Source organism: Ovis aries, chromosome 7, assembly GCF_016772045.2.
Source record: "Ovis aries strain OAR_USU_Benz2616 breed Rambouillet chromosome 7, ARS-UI_Ramb_v3.0, whole genome shotgun sequence".
Classification (NCBI taxonomy): Eukaryota; Metazoa; Chordata; class Mammalia; order Artiodactyla; family Bovidae; genus Ovis; species Ovis aries.
In genome coordinates this window covers 24,515,476-24,530,372 of record NC_056060.1, presented here as the reverse complement: position 1 = coordinate 24,530,372, position 14,897 = coordinate 24,515,476, and the positions used below count along the sequence as shown (strand labels likewise).

The window sequence follows — 14,897 nt, the reverse complement described above, 5'->3', positions numbered from 1 at the left end:
TGTCAGTGCAGGGGATATGAGTTCGATCTGGGTCAGGAAGATTCCACATGCCCTGGAGCAGCTAAGCCTATGCACCACAACCACGGAAGCCCTCATGCACCGGGATAGCATCAGTAATTCAGGTGGTTGCAAATGTGTTTTATTGAAAGTAGCAGTGATTAGGTTAACATGGGTCCCATATTACAACCCACTCCTCACCCCACAAACTACACAGGGGCAAGCCTCACACCAGGGGAGCAAGTGTATGTTGGATAAGAGCCCTAACTAGCTTGAGTTATTGCCCTCATGCCAGGGAAACATGGGTGTGTGTGTGTGTGGTGGGGGTTGCAGGGATAAAAGCCTTAACTACCTTGAGTTGTTGCCCTCAGGGCAAGGAAACAGGAGGGCGAGGCAGATGCCTTTGTGATGAAGTGGCGCATCTCACTACTCTGGCCTCAGGTGGAGACCTACACTGAAGCATCGAAGTGGACTGACACGTACGGTTTTCCCTCACAAGCCAGTATGATGTGTTTCTCCGCCCGGGTGGTCTTGTAGGCGCAGTTGGGGTACTTGGAGCTGCCAGTCTGGCGGCAGTCTGCGATGCGCATGGCGGAGTTGCTCTGGTAGCAGTTGATCTGCCCATTCTTGCAGGCGACTTTCTTCTGGGAGCACACGGCCTTGACATCGGCCAGGGACTCATGCACAAAGGTGTTCACTGGCTTGCATTTCCCTGAGTCATCTTCCGGCAGAACATCATCAGGTTGCAGTAGTTGGAGTTGCTGCTTGGGGAGCTGCCAGAGTGCATGTGCTGCCGCTCGAACTTGGCGGCTGCAGATTCCTTGCCCAGGGAAGGCTGGACCTGCAGCAGCAGCAGCACCAGGACCAGCAGTGGCAACGCGACTGGAGACTTCAGAGCCATGATGACCTCACTCCCCTCGAGGAATCTGAATGAGAAAAGGGGGAGATGAGGAAAAGCATCACCTTAGAAAGAGAACCCCAGCTCCCACCTGCAGCCTCCCTGGCTTGCAGTCAACCAGAAAGATGTCCGTCCTCCTAAGAGTTTTTCTAAGTAAGGAGACACTCACATATACTCTTCCCATAAACACTTGACTCCCACTTCCTACAGAGGGGTCGTCCTCCTCATTAGGTGGTGACCTCAGAAATGACCTAAAATCCTAGCAGTCTTGTCTTTGAATATAGAAGGTCTTTTGATATGAAATATATTTGGAAAATAAAATACACTCATGCAGCTCATTAGGTGATCCTTATGAATAAACCACTAAATAAATAAGCCAGATTTTGAGTAAGACAAGTTGTACCCCTGAAATAACCACCCAGTATTCACCCAGGATCACAGTTGATGGAGTCCTCTTGTCCTCCATCACAGGGAAGCTCAGCTCCTGTCTTTTGTCTTACACCACACCATAAAGGACACCATTGTGTTCCTAAAAGAGATTTGAGCCACCCCAGCCAGGGTGCTGCCCCTTCTCCAGCCTCATGGGTTCTCTGCAGCCTGCATGCTCCATTCCTGACCCCAGCTCTACCCACCACTCATGTCTGCCCAGCCTGATTTTTAGGCTAGTCTCAGTCATTCCGGAACCCCCTTCTCAAACCCTCAAGCAGAAGCAGCCTCTGAAACCAACTATTGGGCTTCTTACCTAAGTCTCTAGCTTGGTCTCTGAGAGAGAAAGCAGTTTCTGCAATCAGTCTATCCCAGGGACGTGGACCTTACACAAATTAAAAGGGGGGTTGGGTTTGAAGAAGAGCAGGGTGGGAGGAACATCTTGGTCTCGGTCCGCAGGAAAACAAGGTCATGTTAGGAAGGGATTGGGAATTGCCCAGGGCACCCTCTTTGGGGGCTGCTAGGGAGAGTGAGCCTTTGCCAATAAGAACCTTTCTTTCTATAAGCAGCAGAGAAAGCCACTATAGCACTGATGCTTGAACCCCAACCAAGTCTTTGTTCTGCACTAAATAGCCCTTGCTGCTGCTGCTAAGTCGCTTCAGTTGCGTCCAACTCTGCGACCCCATAGATGGCAGCCCAGCAGGCTCCCCCATCCCTGGGATCCTCCAGGCAAGAATACTGGAGTGGGTTGCCATTTCCTTCTCCAATGCATGAAACTGAAAAGTGAAAGTGAAGTCGCTCAGTCGTGTCCGACTCCTAGCGACCCCATGGACTGCAGCCCACCAGGCTCCTCTGTCCATGGGATTTGCCAGGCAAGAGTACTGGAGTGGGTTGCCATGATTTTACCAAAAGGCACATCACATATGATCACAGGAAGGGGAGAAAAAGGAAGGTCCTTTCTCTCCCCACAAGTCCTGGAGCTGCTTTGGCCAGAATTCCACATCTCCCACCAGCACCTCTGCAAGGGGAAAGGCAAGAGGTGTCCAGTTGCCCCCAGCTGGAAGGATTCCTAGATCTGGAGAAGGGATGAGTACCTGAACACGGAGGAGAAGGAAGCCTCTGTGTGACTCACCCAGTTCTGGCCACTTCTATACTCCTGAGCTGATGAAGAAGGGTGTGTGGCCGATCTTATCTACAGTGACCTATCCTTCCATAGGCCAGAGTGGAGGAGAGGAACTTGAGAAAAGCCAATGCAAAACCTCCTTTAGAGAAGAAATAGAGAACATCATATTTCTTGGCAATAGACTTTCCTCCCAGAAAGAGACCTGTATTTGCTGGAAGACAATTTTATTTTTATTATTTACTTTTAAGATATAGTTGATTTACATTATGGTGTTAGTTTTAGGTGTATAACAAAGCGACTCAGACATATATGTGTATATATATATATACATATATATATTCTTTACCACTAATGCCACCTGGGAAGCACACACACACACACACACATTTGTTGTTATTGTTGTTGTATATTCACTAAGCCATGTCCAACTCTTCTGCGATCCCATGGTCTATAGCCTGCCAGGGTCCTCTGTCTATGTGATTTCCCAGTCAAGAATACTGGAGTTGGTGCCATTTCCTCCTCCAGGGTATCTTTCCATCCCAGGGATTGAATTTGCATCTCCGACATTGCAGGCTGGTTGTTTACCACAAAGTCACCAGGGAAACCCCCTACTAATATATATGTAGGGAGCTATATGGTAAGAATCTGAAGGACTTTCCTGGTGGCTCAGACGGTAAAGCATCTTGCTTACAATGCGGGAGACCTGGGTTCGATCCCTGGGTCAGGAAGATCCTCTGGAGAAGGAAATGGCAACCCACTCCAGTACTCTTGCCTGGAAAATCCCATGGACAGAGGAGCATGGTGGGCTACAGTCCACGGGGTCACAGAGAGTCGGACACGACTGAGCGATATATATATATAAAAATAATATGGTAAGAATCTGCCTGCCAGTGCAAGAGACAGGTTGGATCCCTGGGTCAGGAAGATCCCCTGGAGTAGGAAATGGTACCCCACTCCAGTATTCTTGTCTGAAAAATTCCATGGGCAAAGGAGCCTGGCAGGCTAGAGTCCATGGTGTTGCAAAGAGTTGGACACGACTGACCACATACACATATATATGTCTATATTGCAAAGTTACAAAATATTCACAACCTAAAAGTTGAGAGCTAAGTTTCATTCAGTAGAAATATTTAGGACTTCAAGCCCAGGAGAGAGTATCTCAAGTAACCCTGAGAGAACTACTCTGAGGAGGCGAGGGGAGGAGCCAGGTGGTACAGTTTTGCAGCAAAGGGCAGGTAGTGTGAACAGGAAAAGATTATTGTTAATTAAAGAAAACTGGATGTCCCAAGTTAAGGAATTTAGTGCTTTTCTATGTATAGGAAGATTTAGAGTGGGCTCACTGACATCATTCCTTTCATAAGCATCTCAGCTACCCTGGGCCAGAATCCTGTGTTGTTCACATCCTGAGTTCCTTCCAGGCTCACCGTAGGGAGTAGCTGCAGTCTGATGGATGCCAGACTGCAGTTATTCTTCTCTTTGCTGGGTGCACTTAAGGCTCACCAGCTCACATTGGGGAGCTAAAATCACTGGTGACTGTGACATCCATGTTTACTGAAATATTTCATTTCTCAATATGTAAATATATATATATATATTGCAGGGAGAAGTCAAGTCTGAATCCATGTTGAAACTGTTTCTTTGACTTGCTTTTGTTATTATAACCATACATAAAGGCCTGCCTCAGAGAATCATGCCCCTCTGCCTGACTGTTAAAATAAAGTGCCTTGTTCAGAACCTGTCTACCTGGCAGGAAGGAAGAAATTAACACATCGCCCTGCCTGAGACTTGCCATTCTAGAAACTCTTGCAAAATTAATGGCCTTTTTACTTTGTTTATTCACCTTCCCCCATCTCTGATCCATAAAGAAACCTGACATCCAGACCAAAGGAAGATAATTATTTTGAGACATTAGTCAGCCATCTTCTCAGTCAGCCAACTTTTCAAATAAAGTCATATTCTTTGACTCAATGCCTCATCTCTTGGATTCACTGGCCTGTCATGCAGTGAGCTGGATGAAGCACAAACTGGATTCAGGATTGCCAGGGAGAAATATCAATAACCTCAGATATGCAGATGACACCACTCTTATGGCAGAAAGTGAAGAAGAGCTAAAGAGCCTCTTGATGAAAGTGAAAGAGGAGAGTGAAAAGTTGGCTTAAAACTCATCATTCAGAAAACTAAGATCATGGCATCTGGTCCCATCACTTCATGGCAAACAGATGGGGAAACAATGAAAATGGTGGGAGACTTTATTTTGGGGGGCTCCAAAATCACTGCAGATGGTGACTGCAGCCATGAAATTAAAAGACAGTTGCTGCTTGGAAGAAAAGCTATGACCAACTGAGACAGCATATTCAAAAGCAGAGACATTACTTTGCCAACAAAGGTCCATCTAGTCAAAGCTATGGTTTTTCCAGTAGTCATGTATGGATGTGAGAGTTGGACTATAAAGAAAGCTGAGCACCAAAGGATTGATGCTTTGAACTGTGGTGTTGGAGCAGATGCTTGAGAGTCCCTTGGACTGGAAGAAGATCCAACCAGTCCATCCTAAAGGAAATCAGTCCTGAATTTCTTTGGAAGGACTGATGTTGAAGCTGAAACTCCAATACTTTGGCCACCTGATGTGAAGAACTGAATCACTAAAACAGACCCTGATGCTGGGAAAGATTGAAAGTGGGAGGAGAAGGGGACAATAGAGGATGAGATGGTTGGATGGCATCACTGAGATGGACAGGGAAGCCTAGCATGCTGCAGCCCATGGGGTCACAAAGAGTAGGACATGACTGAGTGACTGAACTGAATTGAACTTAGTGTGTGTGGTGGGGGGTGGGGGGAGCGGGAAGCAAATAGGGATTCTACAGGAAATAAATGAGATTTTAAGGGAATAAATGGGATGGAAACTAATTTGTGATAATGTCTGTCTATGCAAATGTGAGTGGTCTATCTTTTCCCAGGCTGTAAAACTCCCATAAGTGGATTTATAGCAACTTTATCCTCAGAAGATTCTGCTTTTATTCAGATACGAGATGCTCCAAAAAAGTTTCTTTCTGCATCTGCTGGGTCTCAAATATCTTGTTTAAAATAACCTTCAGAAAAAAAATAACCTTCAGAAAATAAATAACCTTCATATCATCCCTGCAGATCTGAATGGGTACCCACACTAACCAGTTTAGAATTTGATCTTTAATTCATTCATTCAACAATGGGAGTAGAGAAATAAGTTAGAGGACCTGCCCTAAAAGGGCCTCATAGGATGTTTTGCATCCCTCAGGTGAATCCCACCGAAGTGTTGGAAATGGCTGCATGAAAATGGTCACTCCTGTGGCACTTTTTCATTGCCAGAAGACTTTCAAGGAGTTGGTCCAACAAGAAGATTTCAGGGTCACAGGTCAAGTATGAGCAAGCTTTCTGAAGCCCAAGGAAGATTCTTCAATAGCCTACCGTGTAGGTATCCCTAAGTATTGTTACCAAAATGCGGAGTTCGGCATCTCACTGCCCAAGAAGCGTTAAAGAGGCCCAGGTTGGTGAAAGGAAAGTCTGTTCTGTTGCCAGTGCTGGCAACTGAAGGGTGGGGAGGGCAGACATCTGTCTAAAGGCCCGACTCCCCCACTGTCAATCAGTGGGCAGGAACCTTTATAGGCTGAAGGTGAGGGCTACCTGTAGAAACATTTATGCTGTCAAGGATATAATTGGGCCAACTGATAAATTTGTATACAAAAACAGGAAGCAAACTAATATAGGGGTACTGTGTTTTGCTTCCTTTTACCTCCTTAACTTCTCTTATGATAGATGTTCACTATAATTAACTTCTTTGACAATTATTTACTGGGTATCTACTACACACTAGTTCTTATTACCACACAGAGATGAGACACAGTATCTGCCCTCAAGGCACTTACAGTTCTATAGGGGGAACCAAACTATTACAAAAAGTTTTCATGTGCAAGGAGCCTAAGGAAAGGAAGAGGAATTGTTCCAAGGAGGGCTCCGCGGAGTAGCTGACCTTTAAACTGAGACTTGGAATGTGTGTAGGTGTTCACAGGTGGACAGGTCTCCCTGTGATACACAGCTGAGAGAGCGTGGATGGCACAGGAAAGGAATCTGTATAGCCTCCAGGTCCGTGACTCCAGACTTTTGCATGAGTGTCACGAGCCTCAGGCTGCGCCATGGAGACAGCTGAAACGCACACAAAAGAGAGGAGCAGGCAGGTGACCTCAGGAGACTGAAACCTTTGCTGGAGAAACTACAGTGAGGGTAGGGGTTCAGGGTTTGCACCAGGCAGAGAAATGAGAAGGAAGCCTTGATATTGATCAGGAACATGTAAAGGTCTGTGAGATCCGTAGGGTTCAATGAATCCATCCTGAGAACAAGCCATCAGGCATTTGGGCAGGCTGAACCCAGTAGTCATGCACCTAGAGAGGGCTGACTGCTCTCTGCACAGATAGGTTGATTAGACCACGATAAATGATGCCAATAAAGAAGAAAATTAGACCACTGATAGAGAAAGGGGAAATCAAATGGAAGTTCTTTATTCTATCAGTGATCTCTCATTGCCATTAATGTATGGGATAATTGATTAATTTAGAGATTGGTCTACCTCTTCCTCTTTTTTTGCAGAAAGGAAACCTACATAGAAAACTAATGAAATGAGTTTCAACATCCATCCTCAGTAATCCAGCAGACCACTTCACATCCCTTCTTGGCAGCTCGGTAATAATGTTGTTAAATCTCTGTGCTTGCATTCTGCTCTCTCTCTCTCTCTCTCTCTCTTTGGCCAAGAACTACGATCTTAGTTCCTTCACCAGGGATGAATCCTGTGCCTTCTGCAGTGAGAGCATGGAGCCCTAAACACTGGACTGTCAGGGAATTTCCTCTGTTCTTACTACTTATGAGAAAGTAACATCTGAATAGAATTCATCATTGCTTAATACAATCTGTCTCGTGGCTGCTGCTGGTATTTCAATGAATACTCCTCACAACTGCCACTGACGTTAGAAATGTTAGCATGGTCCTCCATGGAATGTATCACTCAACTTCTCTGTCTAGTAGTGAGACTCATTACATCACTCTTTCCTCTGAAGAAGGACCTCAGAAACTCATAGATACACTCCCAATTTTGAGGGTCCCTGTGGACAGAGACCTCCTCAGCTGCTGTGCACTAGTTTGGGTCAGATCTTGCATAGCTCCTTTTTGTGAGCTGATCGCTAATTCATTCCAATGATAGTCTGCAGTCAACATTATCTCTTTCTTTAAGAAATTGGGGATTTCTCTCTATCATTTTCCTGAGGCCAAGCCAACTCTGTGACAGGAAATCTATTCCCTGGAGAATCCCCTGCTAACCCTTCTGCTGACTATTCTATTACATACGTCTTCTCTTTTCATATTTGCTTCATCATCTAACACCCACTGACTTCACCTCAGCCTCATGGGTCTCTGTAGGCACCTGAAAGATACGAAGACTTTGCCTGGCTCAGACTTCTGTACTTTCTGCATGAAATGTTCTTTTATATTTCAGGTTATATATCAGGTTTCAGTTTAAATTTCCCTTCATTAGAGGTTCTTTTCTGACCACCTTCTCTATAGTCCTTGTCTTAGGGCCTCCAGATGGCTACAACAAAATTCCACAGGCTGGGCGGCTTATGAACAACAGAAATTCATCTCTCGTGATCCTAAAGGCTGGGAAGTCTGATATCATGGCACCAGCACCTTTGATGTCTAGGGAGAACCTGCTTTCTGGTTCATAGATAGCTCTTTTTGCCAGGGTTTTCTTGGTGAAAAGTGAAAGTGAAAGTGAAGTCACTCAGTCGTGTCCAACTCTTTGCAATCCCATGGACAGTAGTCCAGGCTCCTCCATCCATGGAATTTTCTAGGCAAGAGTACTGGAGTGGGTTGCCATTTCCTTCTCCAGGGGATCTTCCCAACCCAGGGATCGGACCCAGGTCTCCCGCACTGCAGGCAGACACTGCCTGCAATGTGGGAGACCTGGGTTGAAGACCTGAGTTCAATCCCTGGGTTGGGATGATCCATGGAGGAGGGCATGGCAACCCACTCCAGTATTCTTGCCTGAAGAATCCCCATGGACAGAGGAGCCTGGAGGGCTGCAATCCATGGGATCTCAAAGAGTCAGGCATGACTAAACAACTAAGCATATCGCACACATAGTAGAAGAGGCAGGGGGACTCTCCAAAATCTCTTTTAAAATGACACAAATAAAAAATTAAAATAAAAAGACACTTAATATCATCCATGAGGGCTCCACCCTCATGACCAATCACCCTAAAGGCCCCACCTCCTAACACTATCCCATTTGGAATAGGGTTTCAGCACAGGAATTGGGGGAGGTTGAAAAACTTCAGTCTGTAGCAATTCTCTTCTTCTCATCCACCAGCTCCTCAATCCAATCATCTTACTTTTTCCTTCATAGCTCTTATTAGAATCTTCAATTATTTATGTGTTACTTCTTTAACATTTCTCTGCCTCCACTACAAAGTATATTCAAAAGAGTAGGGCCCTGCTACACTGTTAATCAATTATGCTCCAATATAAAGTAAAAAGTGTTTTAAAATTATAAAGAAAAAGAAGAGAGTATGGCCCTTTCTCTTTTTCACAACTGAGTTCCAATGCTTAGCACATTTCCCATATATTTTGGCCAATATTAGGCATTTAAATAATAGCTGATGAATGAATGAATAAATGGATATTAAAAAATTATCCTCCATTAACTCTCTGGTATTTTATAGTTAATTTTTTAATTGGAATATAATTGTTTTACAATGTTTTGTTAGTTTCTGGTACAACATGGTAAATCAGATATATGTGTATGTATATATACACACATATATATACATCCCCGCCTCCCTATTGAGGACGGGAATATACTCCCACCCTGCCACCCTTGTTCCATCCAGGTCAACACAGAGCATCAGGCTAGCTCCCTGTGCTATAAGGCGGCTGCCTGTTAGCTCTCTGTTTACACATGGCAGTGCATATACATCAGTGCTACTCTGTCAATTTGCCCACCCTCCTCTTCCCCTTGCTGTGTCCAAGCAAGAGGTGCTGCTCTCTCTGTCAGCACCTCTATTCCTGCTCTGCAAGTGGGTTCATCAGTACCATTTTTCTAGATTCCATATATATGCATTAATATGACTCAATCAAGGCTTGATTATATAACTACTTAAAATATTCTCTTGCTAAACTAGAGGTAGGTGCTTGAAAGTCAGGAATTATATCTAATTCACATAAACTCAATAGTGTACATGAATCCCACAATTAAAATAGTTCAAACCATTCAGTAATAGGTAGAACTAACAGAGGGTTTTTTGTTTGCTTGCTTTGCTTTGTTTTTTCAATCATTACACAAGCCTCACTAGGCTTGGCAGTCTTAGAAATCTGAGTTTTTCTTATTATCTCCCTGTGCCACCCCCATCCCCACCACACACATATTTTAATGTGCTGATTCATTCCTGCCCTAAAAGAAGTTAGTTTTCTAAGGGGAAAATATCCTTACCTTTCGTTCAAGAGAAGAAAAAGACACAGAAATTTTTATCAGAAAAGTGAAGATTATACACCCACTCTTTACAAAAGAGTAGATCTGGGGCAAATGTCTTTTTCTAAAACTTTCCTTGGACGTGAAATGCGAAAGGGCAGAATGAGTGGGTATCTGTTGGGAGTTCCCATATAGAGGCCCTTCTGGCTATGGAACCTTAGAGAGACACTTTCTGGACTCAGAATGCTCAGCGGCATCAGAGAATAGATGTACATTAAGAAAGAAGGTTTTCTCAAATCTTCCTTCTGCAACTTCATTCAAAAGCCCCCTCAGTTCAGACTCTTCCATCATTCCAACAATCCGCATCGCACAAGCCTGAGGCTTTTATGAGGAAAAGTGTGGGAATAAGTTCTCGCATTTATCCTGGAGAAGGAAGGCTACAGGAAGTTTCTTCCTGCTTTTTGTAGGTCCTTGTGCCATCAAGGCAAATGGCAGGACCTTTCCATCAGTATTTGAAAGCTTCTATCTGGCAAGGCTCTGTGACCTATGGGCACCATCAGTTCTTTTCAGAACTGTGACTCTCCCTGATTTTCAGGTTTACTGCCTACTGGGACCAATGCTACAGTGACACTTAAGAGCAAACATGAGAAGGTAAAGACTCCCAGCACCCAAAGGAGACCACAAAATATTTCAAGAGCGTTTTCCAAAATTTATCAGGAGCCATGGGAAAAGGGGACAAACACGTGGGGATAAAGAACAAGTGAAGTGAAGTGAAAGTCACTCAGTCGTGTCCAGCTTTTTGTGACCCCATGGACTATACAGTCCATGGAACTCTCTAGGCCAGAATACTGGAGTGGGTAGCCTTTCCCTTCTCCAGGGGATCTTTCCAACCCAGGGGTTTAACCCAGGTCTCCCGCATTGCAGGCAGATTGTTTACCAGCTGAGCCACAAGGGAAGCCCCTTATAAGAGCTTTTCATATTCTAACATGTATTGCAAATATCTTAGAACCAACTATGATAAGCAGATTTCTTCAACTCTCCTCAACCCACAGGAACTACTCTTTCTCCCCAGAGAAGCATCTGATCAGACTACTGTTTCTCCAGTATCGAGCTTCTAAAGTACAAAGTGATTAGAGATCCTTACAAGTCACTATCAAGACAACAAAAAGCAAAAGAAATGAAAGTCAAAGAGAGAAATGGCTTTATTTACTCTTACTTCCTCTGAATGCACTTAACAATGGTTTCAGTTATAAAGTCTTAACCTGTAACCATTGACTAATGTGAATCAGTAAACGTGTTTGATCCCTTAGAGCACCATTCCAATCTTCCTTGATCATCTAAGATAAAGGAGGAATTAAAGATCTTTGAGATAAATTATTCAGGAGAAGAAAACAAATGCAAACCAGATGTATTACAAGTGATGGTTCCATTTTTAACTCCCCTGGATGGTTCTACTTTTTAGATATTCCTCTCTAAAGCCTTGTTAATCCATAGGAACTGAGCATTAATGTGGATTACAATCAAACATTCCATCACAGCACCAGTTTTCAGAGGATCCATAATCTAATCACATTTGCCAACTTTCCCTCTGTCATGTCCCTATTTGACTGTCAGTCACACAGAAACACCTGAGTTAGGCCCCTGAGTAAAAGAAAAAGCTGGTGTTTTTCAAAATATATTGAGCCAGCTAAACAGCTTGTCCCCAAGGAGAGGCACCAGGAGTCCAGAGTAAAATGCCCAGTTGATTCAGGCTGATGCTAAAATTCTAGAAGAGCCAACCCAGTGGAAAGGCAGATGCGTGTGTCGCTCCTGACTCTTTCTGACCCCATGGACTTTAGCACTCCAGTCTTCTCTGTCCTCTGAATTTTCCTGGCAAGAATGCTGGAATGCGTTACCATCTCCTTCTCCAGAGAATCGTCCAGACCCAGGGATCAAACCCGCTTCTCTTGTGTCTCCTGCATTGGCAGGGGACTCTTTACCACCGTGCCACCTCAGAAAGCAGGTACCACTGGCTGTATTGGTCAGATGGTAATGTTTGCATGAACAGTGAAGACAAGGCTCCTGTCTACAGCCAAAGGGGCTAGGAAACAAGCCAGCTCTCGATGGGAGAGCGCTGGTGAGACATATGAATCTCTTGGGTTCCAGTCATGGTTCTGATCCTAGAGGATAGCTAGTGTTCAAAGCAGAAAACCCAGACAGATGATCACTGAGATCATAACAGAAGGTAGGATAACATATGACTGGTAGAATATTCTGACCCATATATTTAATGACTTTTAGCAAACTCAGTGTTTGGGAGGACAGGACGTCCTTCCATTCATCCATCAAACATTTCTGAGCATGGACTCTGTGCTGGTATTGGGGATTCAAAGGCACACCAGTCCCAGGGAGCCCCCAGCAGATGTGACCACTCATCTGTCTCCATGCCTGGCCAACTTTCCGCCCTTGGGGGGGAGAAAGAGAAGCTTCTAGAAATTTCACTTTCTCATGAAGTCTTCACTTGTCTTCCCTTATACCCCTACCCTTTCCTCCTGCTTTTTTCTCCTTCTTGACTCCTTTCCTTCCTTCAGATGTTCCATACCCCTGTCACCACGAACTTACCTAACTCCAGGTGTCTGGTATCCTGGTTGAGGTTGACTGACTGACAAGTTTATTTCCTCTGGGCACTCAGTTCAGTGCACATTGGCGTGTGCGTTTGCACATGCATGTGTATGTATGGACACGTGTGCGTGTGCATGTGGTTTGAGGTAAGACTGTCTCTCTAGTTGGACAGGAATATAGGGAAATTCACTTCCATAAATAAATGTGGAAGTCTGCCTTGTGTCAAACACAGATCTAAGTACAGAGGATAACTGTACAAATATGCATGGACCTTTCTCCTAATGGTTTCTCAATTAAGCTGAAGCTGAGGGTCTGGATATGACAGACCTAATGAGAGTGTATTTTCCATAGAATAATGGGCAGACCCTGTAGTTACCGTTCTCTGTCCCGTAATCCTACATAAGAGAAAGTTCTTTATTTTTTTCATAAACGTTTAAGGGTGAAAATACACCAAATCTGACAATAATTTTAAACAACGTTGCTTAAAAGAGCTAATGTCATTTACTTTTTCACAGGTATAATGTTGATTCCATCACATAATGTGATATCTGCATTCAGTTCAGTTCAGTCACTCAGTCGTGTCTGATTCTGTGCGACCCCATGAATTGCAGCATGCCAGGCCTCCCTGTCCATTACCAACTCCCAGAGTTCACACAAACTCACATCCATCGAGTCAGTGATGCCATCCAGCCATCTCACCCTCTGTCGTCCCCTTTTGCCCCTGCTCCCAATCCCTCCCAGCGTCAGAGTCTTTTCCAATGAGTCAACTCTTTGCATGAGGTGGCCAAAGTCCTGGAGTTTCAGCTTTAGCATCATTCCTTCCAAAGAAATCCCAGGGCTGATCTCCTTCAGAATGGACTGGTTGGATCTCCTTGCAGTCCAAGGGACTCTCAAGAGTCTTCTCCAACACCACAGTTCAAAAGCATTCATTCTTCGGCGCTCTGCCTTCTTCACAGTCCAACTCTCACATCCATACATGACTACTGGAAAAACCATAGCCTTGACTAGATGGACCTTTGTTGGCAAAGTAATGTCTCTGCTTTTGAATATGCTCTCTATGTTGCTCATAACTTTCCTTCCAAGGAGTAAGCATCTTTTAATCTCATGGCTGCAATCCCCATCTGCAGTGATTTTGGAGCCCCCCAAAATAAAGTCTGACACTGTTTCCATATTTGCATAGATGGTTTTATTTCCCATATAGCCATGGGAGTTGTAAAGGAAGGCAATCTGGATTGCGCCCCTGTTCTTTTATTTGTTAAGCAAGAGCTTAACAAATTCCCTTCCTTTTTGCGGTGCTTGAAAGACTTAGTCTGCAAGGACCCCTCTGTAGCTAATACATGCTGCTCTGGGGTGATTCAGAAGAAGGTACAAGAGCTTGGCTTGAGGTCACACAGCTTTAAAGTATCAGGGCATTTCATGAAACTTTTTAAAATTTTTTATTTACTTATTATTTTATTTTGGGGCTGCATTGGTTTTTTGTTTTTTTGTTTTTTGTTTTTTGGGGGTTTTTTTTTTGCTGCACGAGGGCTTGCTCCAGTGGCAGTGAGCAGGAGTTACTTTCTAGCAGTCATGCATGGACTTCTTACTGCACTGGCTTCTCTGGTGGCAGAGCACAGGCTCTAGGGCCTGGGCTTCAGTACTTGTGGCTCTCCGGCTCTAGAAGGTAAGCTCTGTAGTTGTGGTGCACAGGCTTATTTGTACCCTGTCTTGTGGAATCTTCCTGGGCCAGGGATGGAACCATTGTCCCCCGCTTTGGCGGGTGGATTCCTGACCACTGAGCCACCAGGGAAATCCTTTATGGAACTTTTAATTATACCTCTATCCGTATTCACACAAAGCTCCTGCTTTCTTTTTGACCTCGAACTTTGCCTTTTTTTTTTTTTTTTTAAGAAAGAATGTCAGGAGACCAAGGGAGAAGTCAATTCTTCTAAGAAAAACTATTGTTGCATCAAAATAGTGATTCCCTGAATGCTGTGTGTTACCAATCAGTCTTCTGAAGGACAACAAAGGGGCAATTGCAGTTATTCCCAGGGCAAAGCACTTTACCTGGAGGATTCTTAGGAGAAAGGGGTATTGAAAAAAGTAGTCGAGAATTCTCTGAGCATCCCTGGGATTCCAAATACTCCCCCATCAATATCACGTACCTGAGAAGTCCAAGATTCTAGACAAAGGCGCAGTCCCCACTGCAGCAAGCAGAGGGCTGGAAAGAACCTCAAAATGTCTGATTTAAGGGACAACTATTGTAAATGACATTTAAAATTTTTTCTAGTTAAAGAAGTAACATATATTCAATAAAGAAATGTGAGAAAATTTGGAAAAATCTCAAATCTAGTCAGCTGTAATCTCACCAACCAAAAGGCAAATGT

At 44.2% G+C, this 14,897-nt stretch overlaps 1 protein-coding gene across 1 annotated transcript; it reads right to left on the bottom strand.

Moving 5' to 3' along the window:
* Positions 1-204: 204 nt before the first annotated feature.
* LOC101112572 (seminal ribonuclease-like) lies at positions 205-908 on the bottom strand. The gene is given in 2 exon segments (XM_012181050.5): positions 205-706; positions 709-908. Coding segments are annotated over 2 exon segments (450 nt in total). The 5' UTR covers positions 899-908; the 3' UTR covers positions 205-446.
* Positions 909-14,897: the final 13,989 nt, after the last annotated feature.